The sequence below is a fragment of the Trachurus trachurus genome (assembly GCF_905171665.1).
Source record: "Trachurus trachurus genome assembly, chromosome: 16".
In the NCBI taxonomy this organism is placed as follows: Eukaryota; Metazoa; Chordata; class Actinopteri; order Carangiformes; family Carangidae; genus Trachurus; species Trachurus trachurus.
In genome coordinates, this window is record NC_139902.1 from 11,037,010 (window position 1) to 11,056,369 (window position 19,360).

A 19,360-nucleotide genomic window follows, 5' to 3' on the forward strand; every position below is an offset into this window, starting at 1 on the left:
AAAAAGAGTAGTCCTGCATTAAAAGTTTTAAATAGACGTCTGGATTATAATATAAAAAACTTAAAATGCAGTGAAAGTCCAAGAAATAATAATTAAAAAGAACATGGATTCTGAAAAAAAAAGTCTACCTAAAGCAGCAGAAATATTCCAGATAAAATTATATCTCCAATTTTACTGTTTGATGGCTGTCAATTACACAGAATTTCCACATTGGTGTGGCTGAAATTTATAGAAATGTATTGGATTTAGCATGATAGCGTGATTTTATGATAAACTTAGCATTACATACTATAGTATTTCAGATTTTGCCATAATAAGAAATTGTCTTTCAGACTTAAGTTTTTCTCAAGTCGTTGATTTTAAAACTTCATACCAGGGGTCTCATTTGAATACTAATGGCCTACAAGAGCAGCTCTGCCCTTGTTGGCCATTCACACCCCATCTACCCACCAATGGGGGACCAACTTCGGGTGACACATATACACCTATACGTGAGGTTCTTTAACATAACAATCCCATCCTCTTGTTAAGCCTGTGAATATTCTCATTTGTCCAGGTCACCGTTATCCCCAAAGAAATTTAAAAGCAACTGGACTTGGTTATTTGTCTAGGAAGACGTTTCACCTCTCATCCTCTGCACTGTATGTGTTTTTTATGTATGCAACGCGTTCCCTGTCTCCACGACAAATTCCTCCCTGGTGGAGACCAATAAACCTAACCTAACCTAACCTATCCAAGAGGCTTCATCAGTTCATGGACACATCTGACCAGGCTGGGACTGGTCCTTCCTCTTGTTCCACTGCTGAATGCAGTGATTTCTCTGCAGTCAGATCATATGTTCTAAACGTCTGTGTTATAGACTTGTTGCACAGTATGTACTTGAACTGGAACTATAAATTACCAGGAGCTGCCTGGAAGACAAATAAGGTGTCAGCATTACAAGATGGGCATGTTCAGGCTTGGGGGATATAGTCAGGTATAGTGGGAATACTAAAAAAGAGAGGCACTAGGGTAATAAAAACCAGAGAAGTTCACCTGAAATATTGTGTAATGGATGAAAAGCAGTATGGTGAGAAGGAACAAAACAAGTAAATCACACAGGTGGCACAGGGACACTAACACAGGACATACGTTTTGTGTTGTATGTTTTCACAGAAGAAAGTTATTTCCAGGATTTTGAAAGTAGCTTGGGAAAGGCGAAACTGACAGAGAAAACAAATATTTGAGCACCACTGCTGCAATACGTTCAACACCAACCCTCTATTTATAGGGGAATAGTAGGCTACTGATAAGTTGTGATATTTTGTTATTGCTGCGCTACACTTATCATTTCAAGATGGTAACATCAGAGATCTTTGTTAGTGTTTTGTTGTTCAGTGAGGCCTCCACATGATGCTACATTCCCTGACAATGCGAGCCTCGGCCTCTTGGTGGTAGCCAACGTGGAAAGTAGAGAAAACATTGCACTACTCACATATGACACTTTAATGATATGTGTTTTTTTGCTGTCAAGTTCAACTCTGACTCACTGTCCATGTGTAATGATCTTTGCCCTTTAAGACTCTGTGTCTGTTGTCAACCCAACAGATTTCTGTCATCTGTACTTTTTCACAGAAACCTTACACAGGGACAAAGTTTACTCTTCAAGTAAGGCAATTAGTGTGAGGACATGATTACATCACCATGTGATAACCCAAAGGGGTCAGTTTTGTGTTTAGTGATTAGGGGAATGGACCAGATTGTCCAGTTGTTTTGTGATGTGAAGAGGTCAGAACAATGAGGCACAAGTGGTAAATTTTAGGTTTAAATCCAGTTTAAAATGTCACATTTCAGTTCAGAATAAGAAACCTTTGACTTTGGTATTCTTGGACAATGGTGTGTCACATTAAGGGGGTGGGTCACACTTCTGTAGAAACTGTATATTCAGCCAGATAACGTGGCCTGTCCAGTTCAAACACACAAATCAGGGTCAGTGTAGTGACCCCCTTATTGTGAGCAACAACTTTTGGGGTTTTACACATCCATCCTTTCGTCATTACGTTATTCCATCTTATGTCAGATGAATATGTCCATTTTGTTTTTTGTGTTGACAGAAACATTCATTTTTAAACTTCCATTACAAAGATGACAGATGCTGACAAGCTATTTTGTGTGTGTTTTTGTTGTTGTTTTAATTGTGCAGAGTGCATGAACCAGAGTGACCAACCGGCACATGTGTCACAAGAAGGATTATACAAGACTGACCACATAAACCCACAGTGCCACCAGGACAAGGGGACAGAAGGCATACTGGGAAATGAAAGTGAATATAGAGCCATGAGGTAATACAGTGAAGTATCTGACACAGTCATCTAAACTGCAGCTGCTTCTCCTTTTACTCCATAACAACAGAATCAATGTCTGTGAGTGAGAAGGGATCCTTAAATAGTTTGAACTAAAGTAACCCCAACTTGATGATGTTGTTCTCTGGAAGCTTGTTTTTGGTTGAGTTTGTGGTTAAGTTTGGATGATCTCACCCCATAATGGTTACTAGCAAGACATCTGTTAAGATGAGTCAGTGAGGTTACTGCAGTGAATGTCTCTGGGTTAAGAGCTGTTGAACTGGATATTTGAGCGTTTTTCTTTGTAGCATAACCCCCCCTTATCATCTGGTTCTTAGTCAGAGTGCTATCAGCTGATGGAGATGTGTGCTGACAGGTCCAAATGTTGGAGAAGGGCTGCTGAGTTTATTGCACCACTCTCTGTAATGAAGAGGTCACAAGTTTGATGTGGAAGGCTAATGCTCAGGGCGAGGTGCATGATAAGCTAATGGTGTACTTGCCCTTGTAGGCCAAAGGGGTAAACCCTGGTGTCTAAGGGAGTTCAAGCTGTGCAGAAACTTGATTGGCTGGAGGCATGGCATCTTCATTTTAAATATCATCCTTTATTTTGGCATACAGCTCCGGAAAATCACATCATATCTAATTAAAGGATTAGTTTAACATTTTGGGTGACATTTTCTTTTCACAAGTTAAATGAGCAGATCAAGTTCCACAGTGGGTTTAGGTCAGCCTGATTGGATGCTCAGGGAAACAATGAGCCTGCCTCTAATGTTTACAAGCACTTTTAAATCTCAATTATTATTTGCTACATTTGGACATCACCAGAAATTCATATATATTATACAGACATAGAATGTTAATAAACTCTTTTGATACCACTTTGAAATGCATCTGACCCATGTAGGTAGAGAGTATATTATTATGAAAGTCCTAACAATTTGAATTATGACTGTTTTCAAAACCTGCAGTTCATCACATTTTAACAATTGCAGGTGTAATAGTGCAATTTAAGAGAGGAAACAGGCCTGAGCATTTACAGTATGTCTATTGATCATTCTTTTAAAATATATCTTATCAGAAAAAAAAACTTAAGGTCTTGACATAATCAGACAAAAGAAACCAGAGCTGTGTTTGGAGGGTTAACAGTGTGCAAAGCCTGTGACAGCTGGGGGCAGAACAGAGGAATGTTGTTTGCCACTGGGTAAGGCAGCGTGGGAGCGATCTGGCAGCATGGATGGAGGCACAAAAGGGAAAAAAACTAAAAAACAAGGTGGAAGCACAATGTTTTTATGAACCTCCAGACTTGCAGAGACAAACCTGGACATGCCCTGTCCAATATCCACAACCCAATCTTAACTGGGTGTGGCAGGCCAGGGTGAGCTGGGGGGATTTTGCAACTAGACACTAAACAAACAGGAATTGCTGCTTGTTTGGAGTTGGCATATAAAGTTTCAGTCTTCCTGAGAAACAGTTTGCCCACTACTTTGCCCGTATGATAAATCTATACAACTAGATGACTTTAGATTATATATTCATCAGAGGGCATTCATTCTTTTCAGATATTGTTTCCACTCAGCACTGCATGACATCCAAATCCAAAATCATATCCATTCTTTATGTTTTTCCAGTGGAACATTTGTCAATCTTTGGTTTGATTCTTATATTTAATACACAAACCAAAAAAGAAAATCCATCTGACATCCTGAAACCCACCCTGAATCACCATTTCTTAATCATTTCAACATGACTATGTAAGAAACACAAGAGACTTGCATGTTTTTGTTTTGCTTTCATTTTATTCCCATGGTATGGGGACAGAACACTGTGGTCACAGACCAAAATTCAATATTTATAATTTATCTGTTTTTAACACTGCAAATATAGATACACATCTTTATATCATAGAAATGGTGAACTTGTGTCATCATGTTGTTGATAACACAAATGTGCTACTGAGATGAGGGAACTGTTTGTTTGGGTGCAGTTTCTTTCTGTTGAATGTGAGGTGAAGGTTGACTTAGTTGGCCTTGACAAAGGAGTCATAGAGGGCGGTGAGACGAGCCTGCAGGTCCTGGGCGTAGGGGTCCAGCCTCTCCCTCAGCTCATCAACGTAGGGGGTAGCGATCTCTTTCACCTGCTGGGCTCTCTGGTTCAGCTCAGTCTGGACCTGCTCAGTCATGGGGGCCACGCGCTCCTTGAAGTCCTGCAGGTGCTGGTCCACCTTTGTCTTCAGGTCATCGGTGTAGGGTCCCATCTGAACCTGCAGATCCTTCACACTCTGCTCCAGGCTGATCTTCAGCTCCTCGCTCTTCTGCAGCAGGGTGGCTCTCAGGGCCTCGGAGTCCAGGGAGTCTGCGTAGGGGGCCAGTTCCTGCTTGAGCTGATCTACTTTCTGCTGGATCTGGGTCTTCATTTCCTCGGTGAAGGGCTCCATCTTTGTCCTGGCGTTGTTGATCTCCAGCGTCATGCGCTCTCTCAGCACATCGGCCTCTGCGGTGACCTTGGTGATCAGGTCCTGGGCTGCAGGGGGAAGCTGTTCCTGGATGCTCACTGCATACTTGTTGGCAACGACGGCACCGTCTGTCAGACGGGCACTAAAAATAAAAGTTAACAATGAGATAAAGTTTAGTCTAAAGTTCACATTGTAGTTGGGAAAAAAAGCAACTTGGTCACCATGTAGCCTGCTCTTTATACTATTAGCATGCTTCACATATTCTCACATTGTGTATGGCCTACCTGACATCCTGTCCAAACTGAGACTTCCTGACCATCTGCATGGTGTCATCAGCTGTCTGGGTGGCCTTGGCAACATAGTCCCAGAAAGCATCAGTCATCACCTCCAGCTGTGGCTTGGGTGCATCAGCATAGAAGAGGTTGGCATTGCAGCCTGTTGGATGAAGACAAGATAAGCTTTAGAAAATGTTTCATTCTTCATGTGTGTCAGCCTGTTGCGAGGGTTGAGAGCTGTGCAGTGCATTGTCAACCCTTAACACAAAATGCCGTTCTTTAGCGTAAAGACATCGATTGACACTGATAGTTGTTTCATTCTCCAAAATTTTCAGTAATATTTAAGGTCAGACTCACCGGCAATGGCAAGGACGAGCACGACAAGGACCTTCATGGTTCTTTGATCTTAGAGAGAAGAAAATACTAGTAAGTAACCACAGCAAACAGTGGACAGTCAGCCAATACCTCTTTGTTTCCCATCTTACCTGTGTTTGCAAGTGTATCTGCAAGTCCACTTGGTAGTGCTTGTGTTGAGCTGGTGAGCTTCTGCAGCTTATATAGGGAGCCAGAGACTAATGATCCCAAAGTCCAGCTGCGAGTGCCTTGCTGTCACCCTGCCTCACCCTGCTATCTTAACTGACATCCTGTGCCACTCTATGCAACGTACGTGCACGAGCCCTGTTTTACCAGTGCACATCCACCCTGACTACGTAATCCAGTTTCTGCCGTTTCATTATTAATGATTTTGTTTTTCATTACCTTTTTTTATTTGAAACTATGAATATTGCTGCATTTTTGCACTGCCTTACCTGATGTGATTTCCTACATGTTAGGGTGATTCATCAGTGTTAGAGTGAGACAAAAACCATGAGTTTAACTTTAAACAGTCAAACTCTGTATTCACAGGTCTGTGTAATCACTTAGATATGAGCTTTTCTCAGCCTCAGATAACTCAGACAGAGCCACTCTCTTTAATTTCTTTGATGACCAGATTTGATTAGATATGTGGAAGGTGTTGTTTTATTGTCTCTGTACTCTTGACATTTTGCCTGCTAACGTCACCGTAATCTAAGGTTCTAGTTTCTGTGTCATGCCAGTGTTCAGCAGTTTCAATGTGTCAGTCTGGCCAAAGGTTAGTAGACTCCAACACCGTCAGCCCTTGAAGGACAAAGTAGCTGAAGACATGTCAGAGTTCAATTCTCAGAGAGCACTTTTATGAAGCAGAATTTGATCGCAATTTAATTTTCTCTAAGACAAAGAAAGATCATATGCAATGTCTAAGACCATGGGCATTTTATTGAAAGGACTTTTTGCCCAGAGGATCATTAAATAATTATTTTTGAATTACCTCCTACCTGTTTTTCTAAATATGTTTAGTTCTTCCTCTCAAGTGCAGTTGCTTGGTTTCACACACCTGTAGGACAAGTTGCTCATCCCCATTGAACCACATTTTCAGACAGCCTCTCTTCATATATTAAGGAAAAGTTATACAGTGGATGTGAATGCCAGTTCACATTCAGAAGGTTGCAGAAATGGTGGCATGCACAGGCCTTCTAATTTAAAGGCCCAGAAGCTGTGAACGTAATGAGCAAATTCAGATTACTCTAAAATAAAAAAGAAACTCTAATGATGAACAGCAGGGATAACCATCTTGGAATAATACATTAACACACCCTGTCCAAATAATGATAGATTTTCCTGTTTTTCTGACTCGGTTGTCTGTTGAAACTATGTTAATTTATAAAGATTACAGGAACAAATGAAAACACAAATCAATGACCACAAAAGAGCACTGATGCAGAGGAGAAGGCAGATGGGGAGTCAATAAAAGTGACTTGAGATTGGTTGGATAAAATGGTGAAATACTGGTGACAAAATAGTTACACTTCCACATTCTTAGATGTGAAAAGTCAGGGTGACCAACTTTTCACATTTCTGATATCATGTGATTTGAGACATTGCATATTATGCATCAAGTTTTTAACCAATACCGAAGACCAAGATCAGATTAAATAAGTTATTGTGTTACGTCTTACTCTTATTGAGACAAACAGGTTCGTTTATACACAGTTCCTCCATAATTCCTACAGGAGTTTTTTTTGCATCTGAAACATATTCCTGTGGGACTTCTTGTGTCCCTGTGAGACTCTATATTCCTCAGGGAATTTTTCTGTATCTGACATACTGTGATTCTTTGATATGCTCAGTCACTGTTAAGTGTGAGTATTTCAGAGGATTGCTGCCTCTTTTGGTAATGTTTAAATATCCCTATCCTTAAGGGAAATTTCTTACAGTCCTTATCCATTTTGACTGTGACATCTCTGAGTGCTTTTAACTATTCATTCCCTCATCTTCCTGTGACTCTGAAAATAACTCTTGACACCTGCTATAAGCTCCTGCGATAAGGCCTGGAATGTAAACATGTCAAAAAAAATATATACTATGCCTCTCCAACAGCCAGCGTGAAAATATATATTTTTAAAGTGTTATGCAAAGGTGACTCCTTGAATCACTCCTGACACAAATTACACCTGCTGGATTGTGTAGAATATTGTGTGGGACTACTTTGCGCCATTTCAATGTAAAACTCAAGAAAACATTGGAGTGCTTCGTGTTATTTTATGCACGTTGCTTGAGCCAAATCCAAAGTCCACCCGTGTAAGGACACTAAGGTTATCTGGAGTTATCTGCGGGCTGTTTCCACCGGACTACGTGGATAGTGTAGTTAATCTCTATATCCTAAGTGCTAAAATGAGAAATACTGCAGTATTCCTTTTGGTATAAGATGGTTTTGTGGTCAGGGCACTCCTAAAAGGCACATAACCTCTGTATAGTGCAAAGACGGTGGCTGAGTGTGTGCATTGTCGCCTCAGTCATGTGAGAAGCAGCAGAAACAGGAAGAGAGCTATCGTGACAACATGGCAGGGACTCCTGGACTTTGGGCTCTTGACTACAACTGTCACCTGGCCTCAGTATATATACACAGAAGCACTTCTCAGATACACTCAGATCTCTAACACGACAAACCCTGAGAGATACACAAGCCTAAAGACAGGTGAGTTGCCCTACATTCCAAAACACAACTTTATAGGAGGCAAATATAAATGTCTTAGCTTTGTTATTGCAGTTGAAATGTTAACTAGATCATAATTGTTTTTCAGCAACACGCAGTCATGAAAGTGTTTATGGTACTAGCCGTTGCGGTGCTGTCTGGTAAGCTTTGATTTTGTGTGTTTTTAATATGTCAAAGTCAAATATAACTTAACATTTAAGCATTGCTTGATGTGTGACCAGAATACAATGAATGGCTCAAAAATATGCGCGACTCTAATTGATCTGATCTCCATCCAACAGGTTGTCACGCCAACCTCTTCTATGCTGATGCACCCAAGCCACAGCTGGAAGTGCTGACTGATGCTTTCTGGGACTACATCGCCAAGGCAACCCAGACAGCTGATGACACCATGGAGATGATCAGGAAGTCTCAGCTTGGACAGGAAGTCAAGTAAGTTGTTGACCATTGTGACTGTGCCGGCTAGTCACAAGAGCTGGCTTTACACAAACCCCAGATGGTTTAACTGTTACTTTATCTTGTAGTGCCCGTCTGGAAGAGAGCGCCGACATCGCCAACCAGTACGCAGTCACCCTGCAGAAGCAGCTTCCCCCTGCAGCCCAGGACATGATGACCAAGATCACCGCAGAGGCTGACGTTCTGAGAAATGTCCTGACCCAGGAGCTGACCTCTGTCAGGGATAAGTTGGAGCCCTTCACTGATGACATGAAAGCCCAGATCCAGCAGAAAGTAGATCAGCTCAAGCAGGAACTGGCCCCCTACGCAGACTCCCTGGACTCCGAGGCCCTGAGAGCCACGCTGATGCAGAAGAGCGAGGAGCTGAAGATCAGCCTGGAGCAGAGTGTGAAGGATCTGCAGGCTCAGATGGGACCCTACACTGATGACCTGAAGATGAAGGTGGACCGGCACCTGCAGGACTTCCAGGACAGCTTGGCCCCCATGACTGAGCAGGTCCAGGTTGAGCTGCGTCAGAGAGCCAACGTGGTGAAACAAATGATGGCGCCCTACGCTGAGGACTTGAGAGAAAAGCTGGACCCCTACGCCCACGACCTCCAAGCCCAGCTCATGTCCCTCTACCAGTCCTTCGTCAAGGCCAAATAATTCATCCTCCAAAGTCGACCCTCTCTTTAACTGACCTCTGTTTGAAGAGTGTGAAAATTTAAACATCTAAATTGTACTGTAAAACAAATTAAACTGGACATAATATTTATTGCTAAGTGCCATATTTGCAAAGAAAACTTCTGCACTTGCCAAATATGTATATAGTTTTTATTGTTTACTGTGGAGTTGGAAACTGGAAGTTGTATGTAAGCTAATTTATGTAAGTTATGACAAATAAACAGATGAGTCTTGAAGATGTGTATTGTGATCTTTTACAGGATGTGCATTTCATTTGTAAATTGGCTCAAAAATTCCAAACTTTCTTAGAACAAGCTCTGAATTTTCAAGGCATCAGGGAAGTTTATTAACAAACATGACATAACTACATATAGAGGGACTGCTAGTCACAAGCCACAGTTGCACACGTGCTGTTTTTTTCCCAGCAGGCAGCTAGTATTTTGATATCATCTGCCATGTCTAAACATGTCTTGTCTCCTAGTCTTTCCAGAGGCAGACTATTGTTCTCGTTCCTGTCATCGCTTGTCATGAAACTGCACCTTCCTGGTGTCAACACTAAAATCAACAAACTGCTGTGGGAAATGTGGATGACCAATGTGATGTGAATGAGGCCTTGTCAAACCTACAGTGGGCCGGTTTCATTTGATGACACATAAAACAAAAGCTGTAAAAAGAAAGAAAAGAAAACTGACATTTACTTTAATTTAAAGTGATTTAAATGTTCTGAGCACCGCATAAGTCTTTCTATCATGATCAGACTGAAATTGCACAACCTCTTATTGTTGTTAATATAAAACACAAAGCCTTATCCTTCTTATCCTAACCCTATTGATGGTGCCAGCATCCAACGTGGAGGGTCAGAGTCCAGTGACAACATGCATACACCATCACTATCTGAGCAACACGCAATTGCATTTCTGTTTCCTGGTTTCTTCAAAAGAGAGCAACAACAAAAACCACATTGGCAAATTAGGAGCACAGGTCATTCTTCAGATATCTCACATGAGAAATCATTCATAATAAACATGAGTATTGTGGGTTTATTTGAAGGAAAGAGGATAACACGTTTGATCCTTCATAAAAAAAATCCTCAGTTTTCAAATACGTCAATCATCAGTGTGATTGTAGGGTTTAAGTTTGTTCTCTCATCTTCAGCATAGCTCCTCAGAATTCAGTCTACCTTAAATCTAATTACAGCATTTTCAAGTGCCACTTTCACTGAGGTGCAAATGGGTCAGACTACCAAAAATCTCTGGTCCTTAAACAAATGCAAATCTGACCTCACATTTTCATGCATCAGCCTGTTTTAGACCTGATTAGCATTTGTTTGGCCACCTAGGAGAAATGGTCCCACTGCATTATCAGTCAAAAGAGCCAAAAGGTATCTTTAAGGTCTTGATTCCAACGGCCACTTTTCTAAAGCTGAAGGCTTCACTGATGTCTAGTCTGCCCCATTCAGACTCCACCACACTGAGAGGAGGGAGCTGTTGTTTGACGCACACAAGTTTCTTTGAACAGGACACGTCTTGCCTTATTCATCGTAGTGGCAAACAGAGATTCTGTGTTGTTTTGATGCAGATAAGAGGTTGTTACTGGACTGCTGCTGCTAGTTTGATAAGAAGATCAGAGCCTTTGAACACGACAAGATACTGTAGCTGTGTCATGTTGATAGGTCATTGAAATGCTCTCGGCCGTGCTATTTGTTCCACCTTGTTGTCCCCTTTGGGCTGGGTTGGTTGTAAGAACAGCGTGGTTATGACATGTACATGGGGTGATATTCATGAGTTGTTTTCTTTCCACTGATTGCCTCAAAAATATTTCAGTCTTTAATCAACAGCTCAAGCCAGTCCAAACAAAAAGAAAACAGACTATGCCTCACAAAGGTTATTTTTTATTAGATACCAATGTATGAGACTCAAAAAGAGAAACTAATCTTTTTGCTATTGAAAAATATGGCTGAAAATAGTGGTGGAAAATATGTGCATTCATTAAGTATTGTATTTGAGTGCATTGTGCGGTACTTGCGGTTTGTTATAATCACCAATTAACTTCACACTTTATGTGCATTGCATTAATTACAGTGTCCCAACTTCCAATAGCCATTGTGAATAATGAGTACTTTTATTTCTAAAACTCAAGTACAGTTTGTTCTTAGTATTTTTGCATAATTAACGTAGCAATCTTGAAGCTTTTGCTTTTGATGGAGCATTTCCCATCAGTGGGACTTGCCACTTTTACTCAAATAGATTATCTGAATACTTCCTCCACCACTGACTGTAGTGTTAGTCAGTTATTTTCCATCTGCGTCGAGAGTCATTGGAAGTCATGAAATTGATCATGCCACATGGAAAACCAGATGTGATAGGAGAGGGTATACTGCCACCCAGTGACCAAACAGTGGAGGAGCTTGAGCTCAAATAAAATCTCTGGACATTGAAGAGTAAATTAGCTCATAGATGTTCAGCTACTTATACTGTCCAATTCAAAAAGACAGGGGATTATAGATTTTTCTATGCCATGAAATATTCTTTATTCACTGTTTTAATTATTACAGCTCATTTCTTTGGAAAATATGCTACATGGCACTATAAGTAGCTCACAAGTGCTTTTTATACTGTTGTTCTGCTCATGTCTAAAAACTATTTTCCATGTCTCAATAAATGAGACAAGGATCTATGTCTCTTCTTAATTCAGTCTAAACACTTTTCTTTTATCAGGGTACTAAAAAGTGAGAATATAAAAAAAAGATTTTTATTAAAATATTTATTTAGTATTAAAGATATTAATTGGAGCAATTGTTTGTTCACTCTGTAATTTACTTTCAGTTTTGTACAGAATAAAACTTCATGCTGTAAACTAATACAATTTGGTTATAAAAATACAAATACATTTTTTTTAGATATGTTGCTCTGTCACTTAACATAAGGCACAACCACACATTGCATGACATGTCCATTGTCCATGAATCGGCTACATGCCAGGAGTAAAAATAGACCAGCATGAGTAAAAGACGTTCTGTTGAAGTGTGATGTGTTTAACACTCAGTCAAAATGTGACGACAGACAATTGAATGTGATGAAACTGATGAATGTGATGAATGAAGAAGATTGTTAAAACTCTTCATAAATACCACAGGGATAGAATTATTTCTCAGTTTTCTGTGTAGTCATGAATACAATTAAGAAAAATATTAAAGATTTTAAAGTGCAGAGGCTTTAAAGGTGCTAAGCCTTTATGTGTCCCAAATGTCCTCAAGATGTCCAGAAGACGATTGTACAACATGTTTACATTCCAGCTGCCAAAGGTGCTTTAATATAGAATTTATATAAATTTTATATTTCTGAAATTGGTAAAGTTTGCAAAAGATGATTTTATATCATTGTTTGAGTGCAGTTTCCATATGATTAAATGAGTGTTAGAGCATGTGAGTAAACACATCTAATCAGTATTCAGAGCAAGAGATGGATGAACGATGGCTGTCAACACTTGCTCCCACTGGGAAAATGAAAATGTCACATGTTTGATGGTGTTTGTTTTGATGAATGGAAGATGTGGGGGTCAGGTATGCTGCAAATTCAGGCTCATGTAACATTTGTTCACTGATCACGACATGGATATCCAGCCACGCCTCTCTCTCGGTTGAGGTAATCTTTTCTTCTTCATTTTTTCCACCTCCATCATGACACGAGGCAAAACATCTCTAGTTTTTCAGACAATACCAAATATGATTTAATCAACACAAGTGAGATCATTTCATTCACGTGTTATTTGTGTAATGTGGTGTATCATCTTGATATTTACAATTCATACAATTTATATGGAAAATTACTTTAAATGAAAACATATTCTGAATGTCTTGATTTGTACACGGCTTCTATTCACTGTATATATATAGTTTGTTTTTGTTTTTTTTAACTTGCAAAAAATGTATTGAAGCTAAGATGAGGGGCTTAGTTGGTGCAAGTGACTGGAACACAAAGCCACATGGGCTCACATTGAATGTGGCAGGGGCCGTGGTTGAAATAGGCCATAAAACACTGATGGGTGTCTGGGGAGTGAGGAACAGGTGTACAGGTGGGAGTACGGTGGTGGGGATTGGCAGGAAAGTCTACATGCATCTGTTGGATGGAAATTTGGCATGGTCTGGAAAACATGGCAGACTGAGTGTGTTATGATGATGTTTTATGCTTATCTTATGACTGGCACATCCACTGTAGGCTGACAGCAGTGGTTTATCATAGCAACAAGAAAGTAAAAACCACAACCAGCAACAAAACACCAAGGTTAAACTATTGTTCAACAGCCTGTTTAATAAAAAAAAAAGAATAATAAAAAACTTTGCCGACACGTCATTTAAATCGTAACTTCTTCTCTGTCAATCTGTAGTCAGCCTCAGGATGGTGAGGGTCCGATCGCCACTGGTGGACAGAGGATTTTCATTAATCAAACTGATGTTTTGTCGATTATGTATCTGGTGATCTGTTTTTCTTCTGGCTCAGATCTCAACAAGTGTATGTGTGCTTGTGTTGGTTTCTGTGTCTGTGCAAGTAGTTTTAAAGTCTTGCCGGTCTGGGGGCACGCACAAACACGCAAAGGAAGGGAACGGACAATATTTGTTTCACATAAAAAAAAGACATTACTGACTTGAGGTTCCTATGGCAAGAATGGCTGGAATGTATGAAACTGGTCTAGTGGCAGCCACTCTCCCCTCTTCCTGGTACTACTGAATCTATTAGTGGTACGCAGGACCGAACTTTAGTTTCACCCCTGACTGCATGTCACGTTGGTACGTACACAGATAATATTCTCTTTGACCATTTTTACAGGCCATAAAGACGAAAGGTGGTAGTCCATTCACTGGTGACTGTCTGAGTGTCTTGGGGTAAGTTTCCTTATCTTGAGTATGCCACATTCATTTCATATTTTTATTGCTAGTGATGCATGGAGTGTCTGACGTCTGTCCACAGCTCATTTCATCTGCACAAGCAACTGAAGGTAATGGCTTCAGCCAGTTCAAGTTTATTTCATGTTTATCTTTATTTTTCTATACATTGAAAGTACACTGTACAGTTGATGCATGGAAATGCACTTTGCCCTGGTCAAATCACTCAATAATAAATAACACACCAAAAAATACCTAATAATAATAATAAGAGACAACAAAACCACACAATAAACACAGATCATAGATTGGAGCAGCTGTTCAGCAGCCTGATGGCTGTCTTTACGGCGGGTGGATGAACAGACTTTGTGCAGGGTGACTTGTATCCTTTAAAATGGAGAGTGCCTTCCTCCTGAAGCAGGTGCTGTATTCTCTCTCAATGGACCTTGGTTATTAAATTAATAAAAGATATAACTTGCATTCAATTCATTATCCAGGTTGGATTGTGATGAGGGATGTTTTAACAGACGGCAGTAGGCATGAAAAAGCTCTAGACATTGTTGAGATAAACAAAGGTGAGTGTAAGGATCTATACATTAGTCAAACTCTTACTTTCCGTCACTTGAATATGCAGTGTAAAATAACAAGAACATTCTTCCTTCAGATCTGAATCTACACAAGGGAGACATAGCGCTAATGACTGTGAGAACTGTTTCTGTCATACTTTAATACAATACACTTGCACAATATCTTAACTTTGTTATGATCACTCTTCTTTTTACAGTACCGTGAGAAGAAAGTTGCTTTTGGAAACCAGTTCAGATTGGACATTATGTCTTGCATGAGAGTCTTGGTAAGAGTCTTTTTTTGTGTGTTTGTTCAAAGAAAATACCAACTTGAATGCCAAAGGAAGTTGTTCTAAAAGCTTTTGACCAAATAAGGCTGATCACCTGCATCGATTTCAAACCCTTGGAGGATGAACCCAACCACATCTTTGTAATCAAAGACATAATTTTTCAGTTCATGTTATTAATCCCAATATTCCTCTAGTTATAGCTTGAGTTGATCCTGATTGATGATGTGATATTGATTGATTGATTGATATGTTGATATTGTGAGTTGATCACTGACTTTTGGCAGAAATCAGTAGTTGCTATCATATTTGTCTCACCCCCTGCTCTGTCTAGTGTTGGTCATATGTTGGGAATCAACGTGAGGGGAACCAAAGTCTCTCTATTGGACAGTGGTGTGATCACCTCGTTATAGTGAATCATGGGTTTTACATGCACTGGGCCTCTGGCATGAGCAGTCCAGATATGAATATGTGAACATTGTCTGGGAAAACATAGAAAATGGTTTGTATATACATTACATTCTGATTTTAAATGGTTTACTTCTGCTAAGGAGAAAAACTATTGAACTTGTTGTATGTTTTGTTCAGGGAGAGAATACAATTTTCCAAGGCACAGTTCAACCTACACTACCACTCTGTGATGCACGGCGGCAAAGATGCCTTCTCGAATGGCAATCATGGCACCATCATCACTTATCTGCTAGAGTACCAAGATGTACAGTAAACTAGTTGTAAAGATTCTGCAGCTTTACAACTATTTCAGCTCATTGCTGTAACATTGACCAATTACGGCCAACATCCAGAAATGAGCTCTAATGATGTTCTAGAGCTCCAGAAGCTTTACAACTGTAAAAAAGAGGTTATTCTTTTTGAAACAATGGCATATTGATATGTTCTTCATTGTGCATGATCACTACCTGTGTTTTTGTATGTTACTAAGCATCTGTTGTCACCTTTCTGACATCATGCAGCTAGGAGGATGAGACTGTGTGATGAGTCTTTGTGCTGAAGGAAACACCAGCTGGGAGAAAGTGGGCAGCACAGGCGGCTTTCCAAACACACCAGCCTTCACAGGGAGGCATGAGCCTGCATGTTTTATTTTAATTTCCTGGTCAAAAACAGCATTCAACACAATCATTTCTCTATAATGGTACAGCTGCATGCGTAACATCCCTTTATTCTTAATTATACAGTATCCATCATGGTGTTCTTTAATACCCCGCTCTCACTGCTGTGTTCCCACCAGCAGCAGAATTGTGATGGGTTTACTTTAAAGAGCTGATAAAAAAAACACTAATTAGTAGCTGTTGCAATTAAAATTAAACACGTTTGCATTTTCTTCATGTCTACAAAGAACCAGACAGAACGACAACAACAAATCAAAATGGTGGGTTTTCTGTGAAATTCCCCCAAAAATTATGTGGTCACAACTGCATGTATCACTTTAATGTTTAATTGTGTGTAGATGGAGGCTTCTTCATGCACTGCAGCGCAGCGTCTGGAAAAGTGGGGGATGGCGCCAAAATTCAGTACAGTTGAATGAATCCTAAGAAACAGATCCAGTGCCTCCAGTTCTTCTATTTTTACAGTGGGAGTGATAAAGACCAACATTTGGATCAGCATGTATGACGGTGAAGACCACATATCGGATTGGACAGCTCACAGGTGAACTCTTGCACTCTGAATAGCTGAATAGTTGGACTTTAAAGGTATAAACACACCAGAGGCAAATCAGCTCCATAACCTGACAAACATCCTTTGCAAGATGTCTATACCTACTATGCTTTTTTGTTCACTTACTGTACTTTGAAGTGTATCATCAGTCATACTGCATGTTCTTTGCCAGGTAAACAAACATCTCACTGGCAGCATTGTGTTCCCCTCATTGTCACCAGACAATTCAGGGTGGAATTTGAGGTTCTTAAAGGAGCAGGAAACTCCACTGGTGGGATTTCGGTTTTCGATTTCCAACCTATTTGAAAACTGTCCACATCACTTTCTGATAAACAGCAGCATCAGCACAAGCTTACTAAGCCCACGGTTTGTAACTAGACAGGGCTACGGGGCACCAGCTCCTGCTGCATCTCTACTCTGATCGCTTCGGACTTCTGGCATCCAGCAGCGGATGTCGAGATAGATATCTAAACATCACAACTGATTCAGCGAGGAAGTTCACAGGATGTAATTAAACCTCACTGATATCAGAGAAACATACAACATATTAATATATCATAATAAAACTATGTGGTTAAATTGAGAGTTCAAACCATGTGTCTCATTTATTTTTATATCAAGATAGTGGAGAGCTAATTCACTACTGGAGTAACCCTAGGAAGGTGGGGCATTTCATTAATGTCACAAACGGTGAGTATGTAGGTCCGGACTTCAGCCTTTTCTTGACTTTTGATGCATTTTGCTCAGGAAATTTTATAAGAGAAGGCATCGCCATCTTTCTCCTCAGCTTTGATGGTATGTTTTATAGTGGTAAAAAATAAAATCATCCAGGGAGCAATATAAACTGCCTGTATGTTTGATCAAGACTTTGATCCGTTAATTAGTTCTATTTGTACTGTTGCAACATCAATCAAATAGAACTGATTAATGTTGTAACAATACATCGAATTGAACACTTTTGTGTTCTATATAACCCAGCTGGACTGTTGTATCAATTAAATGTAGTTTGTTTAATCAATAACCAATACTTAACTTTTTTCCTTACTCTAAATGGATTACAGTGAAGTACCAACATGTCACTCAGTCAGCTCCTGTCAGTCAAACTGTACCTCTCAAAGCATGTTTGTTACTGTTTTACATGTTTCATATCTCTGCCACTGAAAGTCTGTTCTTACTTTTTCATTGACAGATTTATCAACTCTTTGAATGAATGGCTCAGACCTCCCTAACACTTAGCTATCTTCTAACCTGGACCATGTAACACTGATGCAGACAGATAACAATGGAACCTGTCTAAACAAAAATGTAAGAGCTGACAGACAATTAAGGAAAAAAGAGACAAAAACACCAACAAATATGTGTTGAAAGGTTTGCATAGACAGGACACACAGACTGCCAAAGAATGTGGAAACACCTGCATTACACAACACTAGTAGCAGACCACCCCTCTTTTGACAGGATTGGAAACAGTCACACCACCTCTGGTATCATCACCTTCTGTCAAGTATGTGCTTTGTATCAATGACAGCTACTGCACAGTGTTTCCTGAGAACACAATAGCTGCAGTCCCTCCCAAAAATGGCCCAGTGACTACAAACTACTATAAGACTGTACTCATTTTCTTTTCATCATCAATCAATCTGTAACTTATTGTTTTAAATGAATTAGTAAAGAGGCTACAGTGTAAAATGTAAAAAAATATCATGAGAAATATCTTATCATAATTCTCTCTCTTCAGAGCCCAGTGTGAGAGCCTTAGATGAGACTATTGTCAAAAACAAAGAAACACATATTAAATTTAGGCCTACAATACTAAAACCCAGCAGAACATAACATGTGAGAAGCTGGAATACTTTTTACAAAAAGATGGGAAACACAAGTAAAGCACCTGCTTTACTTACCAGCACACTTTGCACTGTGCCATATGAAGTCACCACTGTAGTCAGTACTGTACTTTAACGTCAATATAACTTGTGATTAGGGGCGGTGTGTGGCGCAGTGGGTAAAGTGGCTGCCCCATGTAGAGGATACAGTCCTCACCGCAGGCTGCCCCGGTTCGAATCCCGTGTCGGGCTGCCCTTTCCTGCATGTCATTCCCCCTCTCTCTGCCTCCCCCTTTCCTGTCTATCTCTACTGTGTGCTATCAAATAAAGGCAAAAAGCCAAAAAATATACTTAAAAAATATATATATATAACTTGTGATTTGCACTTAAAATACAACTACCGTACAGCTCTTTGTTGACCATTCTCTATTAAAGCCACACTGCTGTTCTGCCGTTATTTCCCCGGTCTTCCCGCAGGAGCCATGTTTTCCATGGTGTCAGCCTCTGTGGCCCTGATGACAGGAAACCTGCTGCTGACACACTGAAAATGTTAGCTTTGCACAACATGTAGATAAATTGATATATTTCTTATTGTGGGGAAACTACAAAAGAGAATTATTGGTTTAAGCCTAGACCTGCTCACTAAATGTGATTATTTCCTCCTTTACTACTCACGGAGTCTAACAGAATTTAGTGTAAGGTACAACAACAATCATCCACTTTGTGTCTCTTGATAATTGATTTCTTCAGCGCATAATTAATCTGTTAACCATCCATGGCCATTTAACGAGTTCTAGTGTCCATTTATCAAATTTTCCAATTAAGTAGCCTACTTTAATAGGAAAACACTCTGGCTCTTTTCATTGAGGTGTTTGAAAAGAGCCTAAA

General features: G+C 40.0%; 2 protein-coding genes across 2 annotated transcripts; one reads left to right on the forward strand and one right to left on the reverse strand.

Annotated features, from left to right (window-relative positions):
• Positions 1-4,258: 4,258 nt before the first annotated feature.
• LOC310998669 (uncharacterized protein) lies at positions 4,259-5,670 on the reverse strand. The gene is made up of 4 exons (XM_083988830.1): positions 5,534-5,670; positions 5,406-5,453; positions 5,058-5,208; positions 4,259-4,915 (listed from the first exon to the last, which is right to left on the reverse strand). The coding sequence occupies exons 2-4, from the start codon at positions 5,440-5,442 to the stop codon at positions 4,339-4,341; spliced, it is 765 nt and encodes a 254-aa protein (XP_083844956.1). The 5' UTR covers positions 5,443-5,453; positions 5,534-5,670; the 3' UTR covers positions 4,259-4,338.
• A 2,337-nt stretch (positions 5,671-8,007) lies between these two features.
• On the forward strand, positions 8,008-9,476 carry LOC310999441 (uncharacterized protein). Its single transcript, XM_083989873.1, has 4 exons — positions 8,008-8,103; positions 8,210-8,261; positions 8,403-8,553; positions 8,646-9,476. Exons 2-4 carry the CDS (start codon positions 8,222-8,224, stop codon positions 9,220-9,222), a joined length of 768 nt encoding a protein of 255 aa, XP_083845999.1. The 5' UTR covers positions 8,008-8,103; positions 8,210-8,221; the 3' UTR covers positions 9,223-9,476.
• The last annotated feature ends 9,884 nt before the right edge of the window (positions 9,477-19,360 follow it).

Coding starts and splice junctions, on each gene's coding strand:
- LOC310998669 (XM_083988830.1), bottom strand. CDS start 5,442: ATGAAGGTCCTTGTCGTGCTCGTCCTTGCCATTGCCG. Junction 5,209..5,405: donor GCTCGTCCTTGCCATTGCCG/GTGAGTCTGACC, acceptor TTCATCCAACAG/GCTGCAATGCCAACCTCTTC. Junction 4,916..5,057: donor CAGTTTGGACAGGATGTCAG/GTAGGCCATACA, acceptor TTTTATTTTTAG/TGCCCGTCTGACAGACGGTG.
- LOC310999441 (XM_083989873.1), top strand. CDS start 8,222: ATGAAAGTGTTTATGGTACTAGCCGTTGCGGTGCTGTCTG. Junction 8,262..8,402: donor AGCCGTTGCGGTGCTGTCTG/GTAAGCTTTGAT, acceptor TCCATCCAACAG/GTTGTCACGCCAACCTCTTC. Junction 8,554..8,645: donor CAGCTTGGACAGGAAGTCAA/GTAAGTTGTTGA, acceptor TTTATCTTGTAG/TGCCCGTCTGGAAGAGAGCG.